Source organism: Nicotiana tomentosiformis, chromosome 9 (assembly GCF_000390325.3).
Source record: "Nicotiana tomentosiformis chromosome 9, ASM39032v3, whole genome shotgun sequence".
NCBI lineage: Eukaryota > Viridiplantae > Streptophyta > Magnoliopsida > Solanales > Solanaceae > Nicotiana > Nicotiana tomentosiformis.
In genome coordinates this window covers 19013730-19031706 of record NC_090820.1, presented here as the reverse complement: position 1 = coordinate 19031706, position 17977 = coordinate 19013730, and the positions used below count along the sequence as shown (strand labels likewise).

At 41.9% G+C, this 17977-nt stretch overlaps 1 protein-coding gene across 1 annotated transcript; it reads left to right on the top strand.

The window, feature by feature from the left end:
- The first annotated feature begins 997 nt into the window (after positions 1–997).
- LOC138898450 (uncharacterized) lies at positions 998–1786 on the top strand. The gene has a single exon (XM_070184517.1). It carries the CDS (start codon positions 998–1000, stop codon positions 1784–1786), a length of 789 nt encoding a protein of 262 aa, XP_070040618.1.
- The last annotated feature ends 16191 nt before the right edge of the window (positions 1787–17977 follow it).

Below are 17977 nucleotides of genomic sequence, written 5' to 3'. Positions count from 1 at the left end.
CTGGGGGAGCGGATTCGGTCTCAACAACGAGAACGACCCATTTAGGAATAAACTTTTACGGATTATGAGGAAAGTAAACCCCCGCATGGACCAAATCCCGGGCGCGCCACCAGTATTGAAAGGCCCCGACTTGAAGAAGTATACTCAATTATCGTACAAGCCGAGTGCGGCACCAAAACTAATCCCGAAGCGGTTCAAAATGCCTTAAGTGCCAAAGTATGACGGGACTTCATACCCACAGGAGCATATTACCACTTACACAACGGAGGTAAAAGGAAATGATTTAACTCCTCGCGAAATTGAATCTGTGTTGCTAAAGAAATTTGGAGAAACTCTCACGAGGGGAGCTCTAACGTGGTATTCATTATTACCCGAGCATTCCATAGATTCCTTTGAGATGCTCGCGGATTCTTTCATCACCGCTCATGCTGGGGCCAGAAAAATACAAGCCCGAAAGGCCGACATATTCAGGATCGCACAGGGAGAATCCGAATTATTACGAGAGTTTATTACCCGATTCCAGAAAGAAAGAATGTTGCTCCCGGCTATCCCGGATGAATGGGAAGCTGAAGCATTCACCAAAGGATTGAATCCGAGAAGCTCAGATGCTTCCCGGAAGATGAAGGAGAGCCTACTTGAGTTTCAGGCAACAATTTGGGCAGATGTCCACAACCGGTACAAGTCAAAGATAAGGATCGAAGATGATCAGGTCGGTTCTACATCATCGGCCAAAGGACTGGAGAAGAGCAGAGTCAAAGGATGACTACGACGCAGATAGACGAACTTTGAGGGGGGGTGATTTTTTCCTTACGAGCGGACCGAAGGCCGTGGCAGAAACTCTTGAGCAGCAAACAAGTTCACCGTTGACAGAGGGACCGATCGTGGTCGAAATAATGGATCACTTCAGGATAAAGAGACGGCGGGGTCTCGGGATCTTTCTTACCCCAAGTTATCGGAATATAACTTCAATGTCAGTATAGTGGAGTTGATGTCGGCCATGAGAAACATTAAAGATGCACGATTCCCGAGACCTATGAGATCTGATTCCATCCAGAGGGATCCCAATTTATGGCATAAATACCATGGGACGAATGGCCACCGAACAGGGGACTGCCGATACCTCCGGGAAGAGGTGGCAACACTATTGAAGAATGGTCACCTTAGAGAATTCTTGAGTGACCGGGCTAAGAACAATTATGGTCGTAACAGAGACAACGCGGAACCTTCGAAAGCAGGAGAAGAACCCTCATGCCAAACAATCAATATGATCTTCGGAGGGAATGAGATTAACGGGGTCACCTTTTTGGCAGCTAAGAAGACGAAAGTATCAATAACTCATAGTAAAAAACTCCAGGAATACGATATCACTTTCACGGAGGAGGACGCAGACGGATTGTTGTTACCACACAATGATGCACTGGTAATTTCTTTAAATGTGTTGGATTTTAAGATTAAACTTGTTCTAGTAGATCCAGGAAGTTCGGCTAATATCATACAAAGGAGAGTATTAGAGCAAGTTAAACTCACCGGAAGCATTATTCCGGCAACAAAGCTCCTCGTTGGATTAAACCTTGCGAGCGTGACGACCCGGGGAAAGATTTTGCTGCTCACGAATGCTGAAAGAGTAATGAAAACAACTCTCTTCGAAGTAGTAGATGGTGACATGGGATACAATATTATCCTGGGAAGGCCATGGTTACACGAGATGAAAGTTGTATCCTCAACATATCACCAATTTCTGAAGTTTCCAACGTCCAAAGGAATCAAGCAGATAAGAGGTGATTAACCGGCAGCAAGGGAGATGAATACAATTTCGGTTTCCAGTAGCAAAGGGAATGAGCACATAGTATAGCAATTACAGGAACCGACACCTACTCCCGAGCTAGAAAAAGTTAGCCCGAGAGCAGAGTCGTCTGAACATTATCAGGTGCCAAAATAGTTCTGAGTTCCATAAGAGACGGACGCAACAAAGTCCACGACAGAGGAATTAGAGCAAGTTGCATTGTTCGAAGAATTCCTAGAAAGAAAATTCCATTTTGGGACAGGACTGCACCCGGAGCGCAGGTCTGGTTTTATTGAATTCCTTAAATTTAATGTCGATTGTTTTGCATGGTCGCACAAGGATATGACAGGTATCCCGATGGAAGTAGTCGTGCATAAGCTGAATTTGGATCCCAATGTACCTCCAGTAACATAAAAGAAACACCCTATTGTCGAGGCCAGGAATAAATTCATCAAAGAAGAGGTAACCTGCTTGCTTAATATCGGTTTGATATGAGAGGTAAGATATCCGGACTGGCTAGCCAATGTAGTTGTAGTTCCTAAGAAGAACAATAAATTTCGCATTTGTATAGAATATAAAGACCTTAATAAGGCGTGCCCAAAAGACTCGTTCCCACTACCAAATATCGATCAAATGATTGATGCCACAATCGGGCACGAGTTAATGAGTTTCCTTGATGCTTATTCCGGGTACAACCAAATCAAGATGAACCCAGAAGATCAGGAAAAGAATTCATTTATAAAAAATTTTGGTACATATTGTTACAATGTGATGCCCTTCGGGTTGAAAAACGGCGTAGCCACTTATCAACGGCTCATAAATAAGATGTTTGAAAAGCAAATAGGAAAGACTATGGAAGTTTATATAGATGATATGCTCGTTAAGTCTTTGAATGCAGGTGACCACCTTAAGCATTTGCAAGAAATATTCGACATCCTAAGGAAGCATAACATGAAACTTAATCCCGAGAAGTGCGTGTTCGGGGTCAGTTCTAGTAAGTTTCTGGGATTTCTGGTCTCACAAATGGGAATAGAGGTAAACCCCGAAAAAATCAATGCCATAGAGGATATCCCGGATCAATTGTTGAACGTAAAGGAAGTCCAAAGGCTCACAGGAATATTAGCAGCTTTGAGCATGTTCATTTCCCGGTTGTCGGAAAAATGTCTTCGCTTCTTCACACTGCTCAAAAAAAAAAAAATTTCGAAGGGACACTGGAGTGCCAGCAGGCTCTGAGGGACCTGAAGAAGTACTTATCAAGCCCTTTGTTGCTCTCAAAAAACAAAAGAAGGTGAAACATTGCTAGTCCACCTTGCAGTTTCATAAGTTATGGTAAGTGCGGTTTTAGTCCAGGAGGACGAAGGTACGTAATTTCCCATTTATTACGTTAGCAAAATTTTAACGGGAGCAGAAACGCGCAACCCACATTTGATAAAATTGGCCTTAGCTCTCATAGTCGCCACTTGAAAGCTAAGGCCCTACTTCCAGTGGCACTCGATAGCTGTGGTGACTACTTTCCATTTGCAGAACATCCTCCATAAACCCGATCTCTTGGGCAGATTGGCCAAATGGGCCGTCAAAATAAGTGAGTTCGACATAGAATATAAACCAAGGACTGCAATTAAGTCGCAAATCTTGGCTGACTTTGTGTTTGATTTCAGTGTGGGACTACTACCTCTGGCAACCAAGGAGGAAGTAATGGTGTCGAAATCGACATCGGGGGTTTGGACCTTATTTACGGACGGAGCTTCTAACGTAAAAGGGTCCGAAATCGGAATAGTCTTAATCATGCCTTCGGGGAAAACCTTAAGGCAAGCCATCAGAACGATCTATTTAACTAACAATGAAGCAGAGTATGAAGCTTTGATTACAGGGCTCGAATTGGCCCGGGGACTTGATACCAAAGAAGAATGTATGCAAGAATACGTGCTAAAGGTCCAGGCTCTTTTGGCACGATTTCGGGAGTGGTCAACTACTCATATCCCGAGGGAGGATAACACAGAAGCGGACACATTAGCAAACTTAGGATCATCGACGAAAATAAAGGGATCGGAGTTCGGGAAGGTAGTGCAACTGATGAACTCAGTCCTGGATACGGATGGTTACTATGAGGTAAATTCGACTAGTCTAGTCTGGGATTGGAGAAATGAAATAATCGATTATCTCGAGCACGGGAAGTTTCCCAAAGACCCCAAAGCATCACGGGCGTTACGCGCCAAAGCTGCACGTTATAGCTTCAAGAGAGGCCAATTATATAAAAATTCCTTCCAAGGCCCGCTGGCCCGGTGCTTAGGAGCATCATAAGCTAATTATGTCATGAGAGAAGTCCACGAAAGGATATGCGACAATCACTCGGGCGCAGATTCTTTGGTGCTGAAGTTGGTACGGGTAGGATATTACTAGCCTCGCATGGAACAAGACGCCAAAGACTTCGTACGAAAATATGATAAGTGCTAACGCTACGCACCACTAGTACACCAACCGGTAGAACCCTTACATTCGGTTCTGTCCCCATGGCCGTTCATGAAATAGGGGATGGACATCGTTGGATCGCTGTCACCGGCTCCCGAAAAGGTAAGGTTTCTTTTAATTCTGACTGACTATTTTTCTAAATAGATGGAAGCAGGTCCTTATCAGAAGATCGTAGAACGCAAAGTAGTCGATTTCCCGTGGAAAAATATAATTTGCAGGTTCGGAATACCAAAAGAGATAGCATGCGACAATGGGCCACAGTTTATCGGTGCCAAAGTTACAAAGTTCCTTGAAGATTTGAAGATAAAGAGGATCACATCTTCTCCTTATCATCCGAGCACAAACGGTCAAGCGGAGTTAACAAACAAAGTGATTATTCAAAACCTCAAGAAAAGGTTGGAAGCAGCAAAAGGCAAATGGCCCGAAGAATTGCCCGGAGTTCTATGGGCCTACTGAACAACGGCCAAATCGAGCACAGGAGAAACTTCGTTTTCCCTTGTGTACGGTGCTGAAGCCCTAATCCCGGTGGAAGTGGGTGAACCCACTTTGAGATATTTTTGGGCAGATGAAGAATCAAACAACGAAGCAATGTTAATCAACTTGGATATGCTCGAGGAATGCGGGACTTGGCGCGTATAATAATGGCAGCTCAAAAGCAGATAATGGAGCGATATTATAATTGAAGAACCAACATCCGTTATTCAAAGTAGGAGACTTGGTTCTGAGGAAAATCCAAAATACCCGGGAGCTCAAAGCGGAAAATATGTGCTGCACTCTTTTTCCCTTCGTTCAGTTTTTGTCCCAATGGGTTTTTCTGACAAGGTTTTTAATGAAGCAGCGATAGAAAGCATACTACGAAGACAACAACAATAAGACCTTTGATAGCAAGGCAAACAAACAAGATTCCACTCGGGGGCGGTTAGGTAATCTTCGGCCTGATAGCAAATTCCCACTGGGAAGTTAAGTTTGTTACCGAACAAAGGTTACCCGGTCGTTCACGAGCACAAACCACTAGAAGATTGTTAGATAGTCTTTTGCTCGATAGCATGGATTCCTAAGGGGAAGTAAGGTATGTTGCCGAGTTAAGGATTATCTAGCAATTTATTGGTGGAATATTTGAAGGCATAAGACTTCCACTGTTCCAATTCGCATTTTTCGCATTCGAAAACTGGGGGGAATGATATGAGGATAGGTAACATTGATTGCCACGTCAACCGAAAAATGAAAATCCGGAAAAAAAATGCATCATCGAGACCTAGGAGTGCGTAGCCAACCCCGTAGAAACAAATTGTACAAGATAGCCACAAGTAATGAATTTATTTTTTTAGCATAATAAATGCTTGTGTACTTTTGAAAATAGAAGAAATTATATGAAATAAAATCCTATTGTTTTTATCTTGTTTCTTGTTTGAACGATGAACTAACTTTGTCATTTGAAAGTTAAACAAGTACTTTAAATATTAGTGCCATAATGAACAGGAGACGTCTTCTTCAAGAGCACCGTAAACATAAGAGGGCCCTCTCTTATGAAAACCCTCACATTAAAGGGGTAGTTTCGGAAGAACATGTGCCCAGAATCAAAATGCCTTCGAGGAAAAATGCACCCGAAGACGTACACGAAAGGACGCAAAAAGTAAATTTGCAAAAATACTTATAGAAACCGTCAAGTAAAAGGGATAATGCGTGGAACCAAAGTGCTTCAAGAAAAATGCATTCGAGACTACACATAGTAAAGCGCAAACAGAAAAATGTGCACAGAATTCTTAAGCAAATGCAAAGGTTAAAGACTTGCATGGAAACGAAAGTAAGACTTAAACAATACTTGAGCAAAAATATGTCTTTATTTACAAGAACGTACCAAAACGGTAAAAGTACAAAATGGGAAAAAGAAAAGAAAAGCTAAACTACAGTGTCTCCGGAACCAGGAGGAAGAGAAGTGTTCGCATCTCCGGGAGAAGTAGGTGGGTCCACCGATGGCTCGACGTTTTCCCTAGTCTGGTTTTCAGCATCGTTGCTCTCCAATTCCTCTTCAGTTCCCGAAAACTCTGAACCGAAACCAGAAGAACCAATAACATCAGACTTTGCTGGGAGTCCATTTTCGGCAGCCAACTCAAGCTCTCGGGCCTTAGCAATTTCGGTATCATAGTCAATAATACCTGCTTTGGCCTCTTCCAAAGTTTTTCTCCTCATGCTATACATGGCATAAGTTTTTTCGATAACGAGGGAAGCCGTTCGGCGCTTAAGTTTTTCTTTGAGTTGGGTAACCTCGGCAAAAAGGTTTTCCCGGGCGGACTTAACAGATCTAAGGCTAACATCAAGGTCACGAACGGTAGAACCAAAGAGCCTATTTTGCTCGATAGTTTTCTTGTACTTCTCTTTCAACTGGGCATGTCTCTCCCTCACAGCAGCAAGCTCTTCGATTTTGGAGTTCAAGGCCGCTTCTAAGCCAGTTACTTTTTCGGCAGTAGCAGCCTCACGCTCGGTTGCAGCAAGAACGGCGTCCTGGACTTCAGCCCATTTGGCCTTGACTTCATCAAATCTAACCCTCAGCGGGCCAATTTCTTGGCTAAGGGTTACCACTTCTTGCTCGCTTTGCTACAAACGAGCCTCCAAAACAATGGCTTCAGTAGCTTTGGTTTCCAGTTCTGGGAGGCGGAGGACAGTTTCGTGAACAAGTCAGAAGGGTTCGACCAAGTTCTCCATATACAAAAAAAAAAAAAAGGGTAAATTAAAATTACCATGATTTTTGGCCTTCCACCCGTATTTAAGGGCCAGTTCTTTCCACAAACGAGTTTTTGGCGTCGTGAGGTCCAAGATATTATGAACCCACCGATCCAAGCCTTCCACCACTGGTGGAATCCATCGAGTTGCTGAAACATGCGAAGGATGAAGAGTCGATACAGCCATAGAAGAATATGTAGTGAAAGAAAATATATTAAATAAAGATCTTACAAGTGCGTTTCCAAGCGGCCGGAAAGGATGAAGCCGTTGTCGCAATTATATTATTGGTGGCAACTGCAACGAACCGTTTCGTCCACCCACTGTCGTTATCATCATCCATGCTAGTCAACAGAGCATGGTGACCACGTTTGCAAAGATTTATCATACCCCCACGGAAAAGTTTGGGAAAGTAGAGATTCATCATACGAGCTAATATTAGTCTTCTCTAGTCTCCTGGCACAAGCGTCGAAGGCAGGCGACCGTCCTCCACACTGAAGGACTTACCTTTGCCAAATACACCTGATAGCGAAGGCAAAACTCCGCAATCACGGAATCAAGCTCTCCACTCAAAGAAAACGCACCCAAAGTAAAGGGAAACGTGTAAAAGTATGTAAAACCTTCCTTAGGATGGATCACTTGCTCCGATAGATCATGAGCAATGATATCCAACTTTTGGCAGCAGCAGTCTTCCTTCACAGCAGGAATACTGGAAGGACAAATGGAAGAAGGGTACCTACTAACAACCCATGTATGAGGGTTAGCAGTAAGGAATTTCTCTTAAAAGTCCTTAGTGGTACTGAGTCTTCTTGGGATGATGGAACCCATCGTTGGACGAGCAGAGTCCTCGGCATTGTTCTTGTTCTTTGAAGAACCAGCACGCTTGGAAGAAGAAGCCATTGAATAAGAAGAAGGAAAAGGTTTTTGTTTGAAGAGAATTAGAGAAAGGATGGAGAACAAAGATGCAAATTAGAAGCTCGAGAAATTATGAAGTGCAAAGGAAAAGAATGACGCGTATAATTAAAATTTTGGCGGCTAAATTCATGGCCATGATTACCTCGATAATCGGCAAAAGTTGTACTGAATAGTGGGATGACGCGTGTTCGAGGCATTAAATGCAGAGAGACGTGCGTCTAATCAACCGTCAGAAGCCTTCAGAGGGAGTTATAGTAATTTTCGCCAAAAGAGTATTTCTACCAACTTTCCGGTAACACAAAGTTATGTCACCGGAAAGCACAGGGACTATATGTATATGACATGTGGTCATCTAAAGGAAAGACACGTGGAACCCAAGACGGGAATGGCCGAAGACCGAACTCAGCCATTCTGCTTGTCACCGGAAGGGATAACGTTCATAAAGGTTTATTAAATGCTCTGTGCCCGATAGCATTTAATTAATAAGGAATATTCTACAGCATTAAAAGTGACGGCCCGTTACAGAAAATTTGGCATTTATGTTCACTGTTACATCTTCATCAATGACCCTCATAATTGACATTAAAGGAGGGCACGATCCTAGGACCTCCTTCCCTAGATACAGCTATAAATAGTGAGCTCATTTATCATTGTAAAGGACATGAATTTTCTGGCTAAACTTACATTACATTTTATACAAAGCTTAATACAATCTTACTTTCCCGCTTTTTGATTTCATTATTGTTGTGCCCGAAAATCTTATTCCCGAAACTGTCATCTCTGTTGTTTCATCTATATTTTAAGGCTAAGTATTGTACATTTCTTCAATTATTGTATTATTTCAGGATGAAATTAGTTCAATTGTTTAGAAACCACATATAAATTCAATTATTTACTCGTTCACATGTTGGTATAGGTTAAAAATATATATAATCGTGAGTCAACAGAAGTAAAATGAAGTACTAATCTTTGGCGAGTAAGACAGAGTACATGAAGTAGAAAATAAGTAGGAAAAGAGAACCCATAGCAGGTACACCAACTTGCTAATGGAATCTCTCAAGATAAACAAAACAAGGATGAACAATAATAGAAAACATAACAAACAAGCGCGCCCACACACACAAAAATTATGAATTTGGTTTGTGGTAAGCGTACATAGTGTAAAATGTTTGGAGGAATGTGAGGGCGAAAATTAATGTAAAGTATTGTGAAATTGTATTGACCCATGGCGGACGATCAAAATAGTTGACTTGGAATTTTGCAAGTCGGAGTTTGGGACAAGTGATCTCCTCTTCACCAGCAACTTCCTTAAGAATTCTTGGTACTTTTTCTGTATGTTTCCAACTTCCTTGTATAATTCCATCCAAATGAAGGACTCTGGCATCTTCAGATGTTTGAATCAACTCGTGCATGAATCTCAAATACGACGTCAACTCGCGTTGATTCTCATCAAATTTTTGAGCAGCCTCATAATTTCTCAGAGATTGAAATAGTAGTTTAGTATGCGCATCAACTAAGAATGGAGGCAAGGATAAACAAGGATCGAATGGATAAAACCATCTTTTGAACCTTATCACTTTGATTCCTCTTCGCTCTACGACCTCGAATTTTATGCCTGCTTGGTTCAACTCTGAAGCACTTTTAAACTCTCTTTTCTGTTCAGTTGTACACCCACAGGTCTGATTATTACTCGTGTTGGTCAACACGAGTAATGAATCAGTTCCGCTGTTGCCGGCTTCCAAATCAAGTTCATCATCTGAATCATCTTCGCTTTCGTCTTTAATGTTGTTTTCTGGTCCAAGAAGTCGCAGGTGGAGTCCGTGGAGAATATCACAAGGTTGATACTGCAATTCCCACGCCCAAATAGGGATTCTCATCCCAGTTTTCAACCCCAGCAACAATACAAACTCGTAAAAGACCATCTTAGCTAGATCGGACTCGGGTTTCTCGTAGCTGCCATTTGCTATGATCTTCTGGAAATAGTCTTGATTTATGATTTGTTTGAGAACCAGCAGGGGGATTTGGTTGCCAACATGAAACATAGATGCAATGCATTTACGTTTCTTGACTCTGTTGTGTGAAATTTCTCTGAAGAATTCATGATCCGGAAGATGGTTGTGGATACCAAGGAAAAACAAGGACAGTTGTATGAAAAAACAACTATCTTGTATCATTATCATCCTGAACTCATGTCCTGTCATTTCGGCAAAACTTCTGTCGGTGGAGTCATAACTATTTCTTGCTTCTTTTTCGATTGATCTGATTGAAGATATGTATAAAGCCTTGTTTTTTTCTTCATTTCCAGAAGGGGTTCGCAAAATATGCTGCCAAAGTTTTTCCTTCGCGGCTCGAAAATCGTCCATTTCTGGACTATATAATGGGCCAAATCTGATGAAAGGAGCCGGCTCCGCCGTATGCTTGCATATCCGGCGGCGTAAAAGCTTCTTTGTGCCACCAAACTGAGTTGGTTTGTTCTGCTGCTGCACATTCAACGGCATCTATCTTTCATGAAATTTTAACTATAATGTTTTTGGTAGTACCGTTGTTCTTATGGTATTATCATCAAAGGGACAAGCTGCAATTTGTTAATCCTGTGAAAACACATTTTGGCTATGGAGAGGCAAATTCTATAAAGTTTGACCCAACCTTTTAAAAAAAAAAATTTTATCATATTGTATGAGAAAAATTGCCATTTATAATATTTTTTTTATAGTTTTTGAATATTCAAAGTTTAATATTAAAATATTGAAGTCAACTAATCTAAAATTTAACTTGACAAATTGAATGTGTCATCTAATTTAAAACAGACGGAATTTTTAATTCTCTTAGAATTTCCATTTGGCTCTCCCTTTTACCAACCGACAATGCTGGGAAAGTTTTAAGAAACTGGACTTTCTTCCCTACTTCTCCCTAGAAGACTAAAAAATAAAAAAAATAAAAAAAAATCTTGGGAAGTCAGAATGCAACGCATTTTAAATTTACAAAAACAATCTTTTAAAGAATACATAAGGGGAATAAGAGAGGGAAATGGACAGAGAATCACAAGTAGGGAACAACAAGATTGAAATTCAAGTAGCTAATGCAATGCGTCGTTTGATGAATGTAAAATTGTTACATGAGAAAGTAACTTTTAGTTTTGCCGTGATTTTACTAAGCTGAGGAATCAAATTCAAGCCTGGTGAAAATATTCTCATTGTGTGTTGTGGTTGATCTAATATTTACTGAAAATAAATACAAATAAATTTTGGAATTTAGGGAGGTCATGATTAACCAACTTGAGATAACTGATTTGGGAATAAATTTGATTTTTTTTTCTGAAATCAAATCCACAAAATATTCTTCGCCGAACTCAAATTTGAGGCAAGAAGTCTTGAATTGAATTTAGAGTAATTAAGAGATTGCAATATCTCGGATAAATGATGAAAATTTATTTAAAAATTGTAATTTTGGCCCTCAAGAAATTAGGCTAGAGTTTGGACATAGATTTAATGAAAACTTGAAAAAAAAAATATTTGAAGTTGTGTTGAAAAATAATTTTTGAAAGTTGAAGTTGTGTTTGGACATGCATTTTATTTGAAGTAACTTGAAGTTTTGTGAGTGGAAGAAAAAATTTCACCCAAAAACTACCCTAAACCAATTTTTGGGGACTTGAAAATTTTTGAACTTTTTTCCCAAAACATAATCGTATTTTATAAACAAACAATGTTTTTAAATTTTTTTTTTTTAAAAAAAAAAAAAGCCAATGCCCAAACGGGAGCTAAATCTTTGAAAAATTTTCATAACTACAAGTCTTAAATAAGTTGTATTCCGTGTAAATTCCTCTAAATGTTTTAGTCCCCGGTAAGTTATTTGTCCAATACTTCTCCCGCATGGCTATCGCATATTCGCTTAATGAAGTAGTGAATATGAGAGAACAATTAGACAAAACAAAAAAACGTGTTGTATACGGTTAAAATCGGTTTCGACTTTCGTATGATTAGTCAAGATGAGAACATAATAGACCGAAGGGCATCTTCATAATATTGAGTATGAGATCTGAAGCCAGGTTACCGAGCTCAAATTTCTGGGACCGATCAAATACCGAGCTCGAATCCAAATCGAACTATGATACGACGCGGCGTTATCGAGCTTGAGAGCCAGAGATCGATCAATACCGAGCCCAAGTCAATACTGGGCCCCGAATCAATATCAAGCCCAAGTCAATACCGGGCCCCGAGTCAATATCGGGCTCTAAATCTGGAAACCAACCAAAACCAAGTCCAATCAAGATCGAGCCAAGGGACAAGAGTCGTTACAGCCGCACTAAGGGAGAGAATCTCGGCGGGAATTAAGGAAAAGCTAATCTATCATAGGTTCTCCACTATGTATTTTTAATTATATCCAAAGTAGGATCCCTCCACTATAAGAGGGATGGCTATTATTTCTGTAAGAGGATCCAACATTAAGGCATACATACACTCTCATATTCAGATATTACCATTCACAAAATACAGTAGAGATAAACCTCTTGTGAGCTTTATACATTGATTCATCTTGCTTGTTCATAAAATCATTTTCTATTCAATATTGGTTCGTATTTCATTCTTTATAGTCAATATTCGATATATTTCTACTTACTTTTCTGATTTGTGCTAAGTTATACCACGTACCCTTAGAGTTACGTATAAATTCAACTCTATCAGTTTTTCGGGTAAACAGTTTGGCGCCCACCGTGGGGCTAAGGATAACAATGGTTGTTTGGTACGAATCTCTACAAAACACATTACTTTACGCTTGCTCTAGGAAGTGTCTTTGATTTCAGGTTAGAAATAACGATCTCTTAATTAATGGCCCTACCTATCGACAACGAAGCAGGCCTTCAAGATGAGAACAACAACTTAACCCCCGGGGATGGAAGGCCACTTGTCGATCCCGTTGGAGCTCGGGTCGAAGAGCCAATAGACATTAATTCACATGTGGCCATCGAGGCGAACCAACGTTCCGACCCTGAAAATAGCATTCAAGGTGGAACTCGGTTTGCAGCTCGGAATACCCAAAATGCTGAGGAAAATGGAATCAGCTTGCGTATGATTTTTGAAATATTGCAAACTCAATAAGTAGCGATAGCCCAGTTGTAGTGCCAAACACATGCACCAACCAGATTCGAGGCCAGTCCACCCCAAGAAGTCACGCACAAAATGGGGCCAGCTATAGTAAGGTCAAATGAGCAAGAATCGGGAACTAATCCTTAAACTATTAAGATGTTCGAAGAACTGACAAAACGAATAGAGTCAGGAGAAAGAAGGATCGAGGCAAATGACAAAAAAATGGAAACGTATAACTCCAGGATTGATCAGATCCCGGGGGCACCATCGATATTGAAGGGCTTATATTCTAAAAAAATCGTACAAAAGCCTTTTCCCCCCGAGCGCGGCTCCTAAACCGATCCCAAAAAGGTTTTGCATGCCCGAAATTCCTAAATATAATGGAACGACCGACCCCAACGAACATGTCACCTCTTACACATATGCCATTAAAGGGAACGATCTAGAGGACGATGAGATCGAATTTGTATTATTGAAAAACTTTGGTTAAACCCTGTCAAAGGGAGCAATGATATGGTATCATAATTTACCGTCTAACTCTATCGATTCTTTTGCTATGCTTGCAGATTCTTTCGTAAAAGCACATGCTGGGGCCATAAAGGTCGAGACCAGGAAGTCGGACATGTTCAAGGTAAGTCAAAAAGATAATGAGATGCTAAGAGAATTCGTATCTCGTTTCCAAATGGAACGAATGGATCTACCACCGTGTCACAGACGATTGGGCTGTTCAAGCTTTCACTCAAGATCTAAACGAACGAAGCTTTATGGCTTCGCGACGGCTGAAGCATAACCTGATCGAGTACCCAGATATTACTTGGGTCGATATGCACAATCAGTATCAATCCAAAATAAGAGTCGAAGACGACCAGTTAGGTTCTAGGACCGTTGTTAAAAGGGACATCAATCGAGAACCAAGGCCGATCAGGGACCGATATCGACCATATAGTGGAGACCATAGGGGGAACGAACCAAGACATAACCCCGTACAAGGCAATAAAAGAAGTGATCAAGGCCAAGGGTCTCGGGGGCTGATGAACAGAAATGGGTTCGACAGGCATACCGGACCTAAGGAAGCACTACGGTTATCGGAGTATAACTTCAGCATCGATGTATCTACTATTGTGTCAGCTATCAGACGCTTCAAAGATACTAAATGGCCTCGACCTCTGCAGACTGATCCTGTCCAGAGGAATCCCAATCAAATGTGCGAATATCATGGCACTCGTGGCCACAGAACAGAAGATTGCAGGCAACTGAGAGAAGAGGTAGCCCGGATATTCAATAAAGGGCACCTTCGAGAATTTTTAAGTTACAAGGCCAAAATCCATTTCAAAAACAGGGATTTCAATAGGCAAAACGAACAGGAAGAGCCACAACACATCATCCACATGATTATCGGTGGGATCGATATCCCTCAGGGGCCGGTGCTTAAACACACTAAGACGTCGGTTATAAGAGAGAAGCGATCTCGAGCTTAGGATTACGCACCCATAGGAACCCTCTCCTTTAATAACGAAGATGCGAAAGGAATCACGCAACCATATAACGATGCACTGGTAATATCTGTACTTATGAATAAAACTCAAGTTAAACGTGTGTTAATTGATCCAGGTAGCTCGGCCAACATCATTCGATCGAGGGTCGTAGAGCAACTCGGTCTACACGACCAGGTCGTGCCCGCAACCTTGGTACTAAACAGATTCAATATGGCATGTGAAACTACTAAGGGCGAAATAATCCTACCGGTTAACGTGGCTGGGACCATCCAAGAAACGAAGTTCCACGTGATCGAAGGCGATATGAGATACAACACCCTGTTAGGAAGACCATGGATCCACAATATGAGGGTTGTACCCTCAACCCTTCACCAGGTTTTTCGGCAAGGTTTTTAATGAGGCAACCATTAATCGTGCTAAACTAGAACAATTCAACAGTATCCAAGGCCTCTTTACAATCAACCTCGAATACTAGGGGCCATTACCGTCGAATATATCAAGTTCGATCATCAAGTTCGAAGCAAGGAAGTTACTTCATGACAATAGGGTTTCGATAGGAAAAATTGTAAGAGCCAGATGGTCAAAACGAACCATGATCGTGTAGTTTGCTTGATCCCTGGTACAAAACATGAACACATGTATAATGACAAAGAGAAATTTCTCATTTACCGATATCTCATATCTCAGAATCCATCCTTTATTTAGTGATCTATTATGCAAATAGGCTTAAGGGCCGACCATTACCCCATAAATTGGGGACTGCCAACCGAAAAATCAACAAGATCAAGCCCCACATAAGCCTAAGGGCTACGTCATTCACATTACTCCGAGTTCGAGCAATCACTCACTCAACTACTAAGCCTAAGGGCTAATCGTATTTTGAGTTCGAGCAAACACTGACTCGACTATTAAAGCCTACGGGCTACATTACTTCGAGTTCGAGCAAACACTAACTCGACCTTAAAGCCTAAGGGCTACCTTATAAGGCCTACGGACTACATTACTTCGAGTTCGAGCAAATACTCACTCGACTACTAAGACTAAGGGCTAATCTTATTTCGAGTTCGAGCAATCACTCACTCGACCATAAAGCCTAAAGTCTACTCTTACTTCGAGTTCGAGCAAACACACTTGACTATTAAAGCCTACGGGCTACATTACTTCGAGTTCGAGCAAACACTCACTCGACCTTAAAGCCTAAGGGCTATCTTATAAAGCCTACAGGCTACATTACTTCGAGTTCGAGCAAACACTCACTCGACCTTAAATCCTAAGAGCTACTCTTACTTCGAGTTCGAGCAAACACTCACTCGACTATTAAAGCCTACGGGCTATATTATTTCGAGTTCGAGCAAACACTCGCTTGACCTTAAAGCCTAAGGGCTACCTTATAAAGCCTACGGGCTACATTACTTCGAGTTCGAGCAAACACTCACTCAACTTTAAAGCCTAAGGGCTACTCTTACTTCGAGTTCGAGCAAACACTCACTCGACTATTAAAGCCTATGGGCTACATTACTTCGAGTTCGAGCAAACATTCACTCGACCTTAAAGCCTAAGGGCTACTTTATAAAGCCTACGGGCTACATTACTTCGAGTTCGAGCAAACACTCACTCGACCTTAAAGCCTAAGGGCTATTTTTGATTCAAGTTCGAGCAAATGCTCACTCGGTTATAAAAACTACAAGGTCCGACTTCGATCAAATTGCCTAAAGCCTCGAACTTATGAAAACTTTCATAAGGCATAAATAAAACAAAATTTTCACAAGGTAGAAAATGAAACAAAGACAAGTCAGGAAAGGAAAAGATCTTCGTATATATGAGTATTTACAAGGTCCGATCAGGACCCTACACAAAAAGATCAAAAATAAAAAACCCTAAGGTTCTTGATTATCTCCGGGAGCAATCTCTTCTCCATCGAGCTCCTCCCTGCTCTTAGACCCGCTCTTTCTCTCATCATCATCATCATCATCATCATCATCGGAAACCAAGGCTCCAGCATCGGATTCAATCTCTTTAGCCTTTTTATCTCTTCAGTAAGATCGAAACCTCGAGCATGGATTTTCTCGAGAGTTTCCCTTCGAGATTGACATTTGGCGAGTTCAGCAGCCCAATATGCTCGAGTTTGAGCAGTCTCGGCTGCCTCTCTCGCTTTTACTTGAGCAGCTTCAGCATCGGCCCGATAGACATCCATGAATGCATCCATCTCGGCCTTTGCTTTTTTAGCTTTAGATTTGGCCTTGGCAAGTTTGGAAGCCAACCGAGCCTCAAGTTCCTCTATTTTTCTTTCTTGAACCGAGATCCTCTCCTTCATGCCTTGAAGTTGACTTTCGGCCGATGATAATTGGGCTCGAGCAACCTCTTTCTCTGCAGCAAGGCGGTTCATACCTTCTTTCCACCCCCAAGGTCTCTGCCTTTATTATATCGACCTCCTCACGGAGCTGCCCGATCATCTCGAGCTTCTGCTGCAGCTGCGAGATCAAAATATTAGCCTCCGATCCCGAATCGAGCCCATGCATTTTTAAGATTTTCATTACCTGCTCGGTCAGATCGGTCTGATCTTGGTGAGCCTTGGTCAACTCGGCTCGGAGGTCCTTGGTCACCTCTTCTCTTTGCTCACAGAGAAGTCTGAGGGCATTTCTCTCCTCCGTGAGCCTTCGGAGGTCGGCCTCGTACTGACTTAGCTCAGCTCGGGACCGAGAACATGCTTCCCGATGAAGCGCCAAGGCCAATGCAGAAAGAAAAAAAGTTAGAAGATGAAACGAAACACAGAGATAATACCAACCAAGAGAGTTAAAGCTTACCCGATTCAGAGCTCGTTGCACTTCGTTAAAATGGCCTGATGCCTCACCCAAGTCCTTTCTCGAGACGTCCAAATCGGTCAGGCATGTAGCATCTTCGACCCTAGTAAAATAATCACGAAAGGGGTCTTCCCTTCCGTGGCCTCCTTTGACAGAAAGGGTCTTCAAGGCCCGAGCCTCTCGAATCATTTCCTCAGAAAACGAGGGGAGCAGCGGGGAGCCTCTAATTTCTATTGTCCCAAGTGAATCACTTGGGGCATTCTCTCCATCTCGAGAGGCCTCGAGACCAGTCCCCGCAGTCGTACCCACCATTGGCTCCTCATGGTGGGAGGTAGCCTCGGCGCTCATTTTCACTTGGGACACTAGCCCGGAGTCATCATCTTCTTCTTCTTTGTCCACATCCCTTAGGTGCCGAACTAATTCTTTGGTCAGAGGGATGGTATTCTTTCTCGGCTTACGAGTTGTCCTTGTCTTAAGTTCTGGATCCTCGAAAGTAGAGGCCTTTTTTCTCTTATTGTCCTTCACTAGTTTCGGAACCGGGGCCGAAGTCTCTTCCTCGCCAGACGGGGGCCTCATGACTGCATCTTTTCCCAGGCCTACACACAAGAAAATTAATTAAGTATAGGAAAATCATTTTGTTCGAATCATCAAAGACATGGGAAAGAGGCTTACCATGATTTTTAGCCTCAAATCGGCCCTTTGATACGTCGG

Coding starts and splice junctions, on each gene's coding strand:
- LOC138898450 (XM_070184517.1), top strand. CDS start 998: ATGAGAAACATTAAAGATGCACGATTCCCGAGACCTATGAGATCTGAT.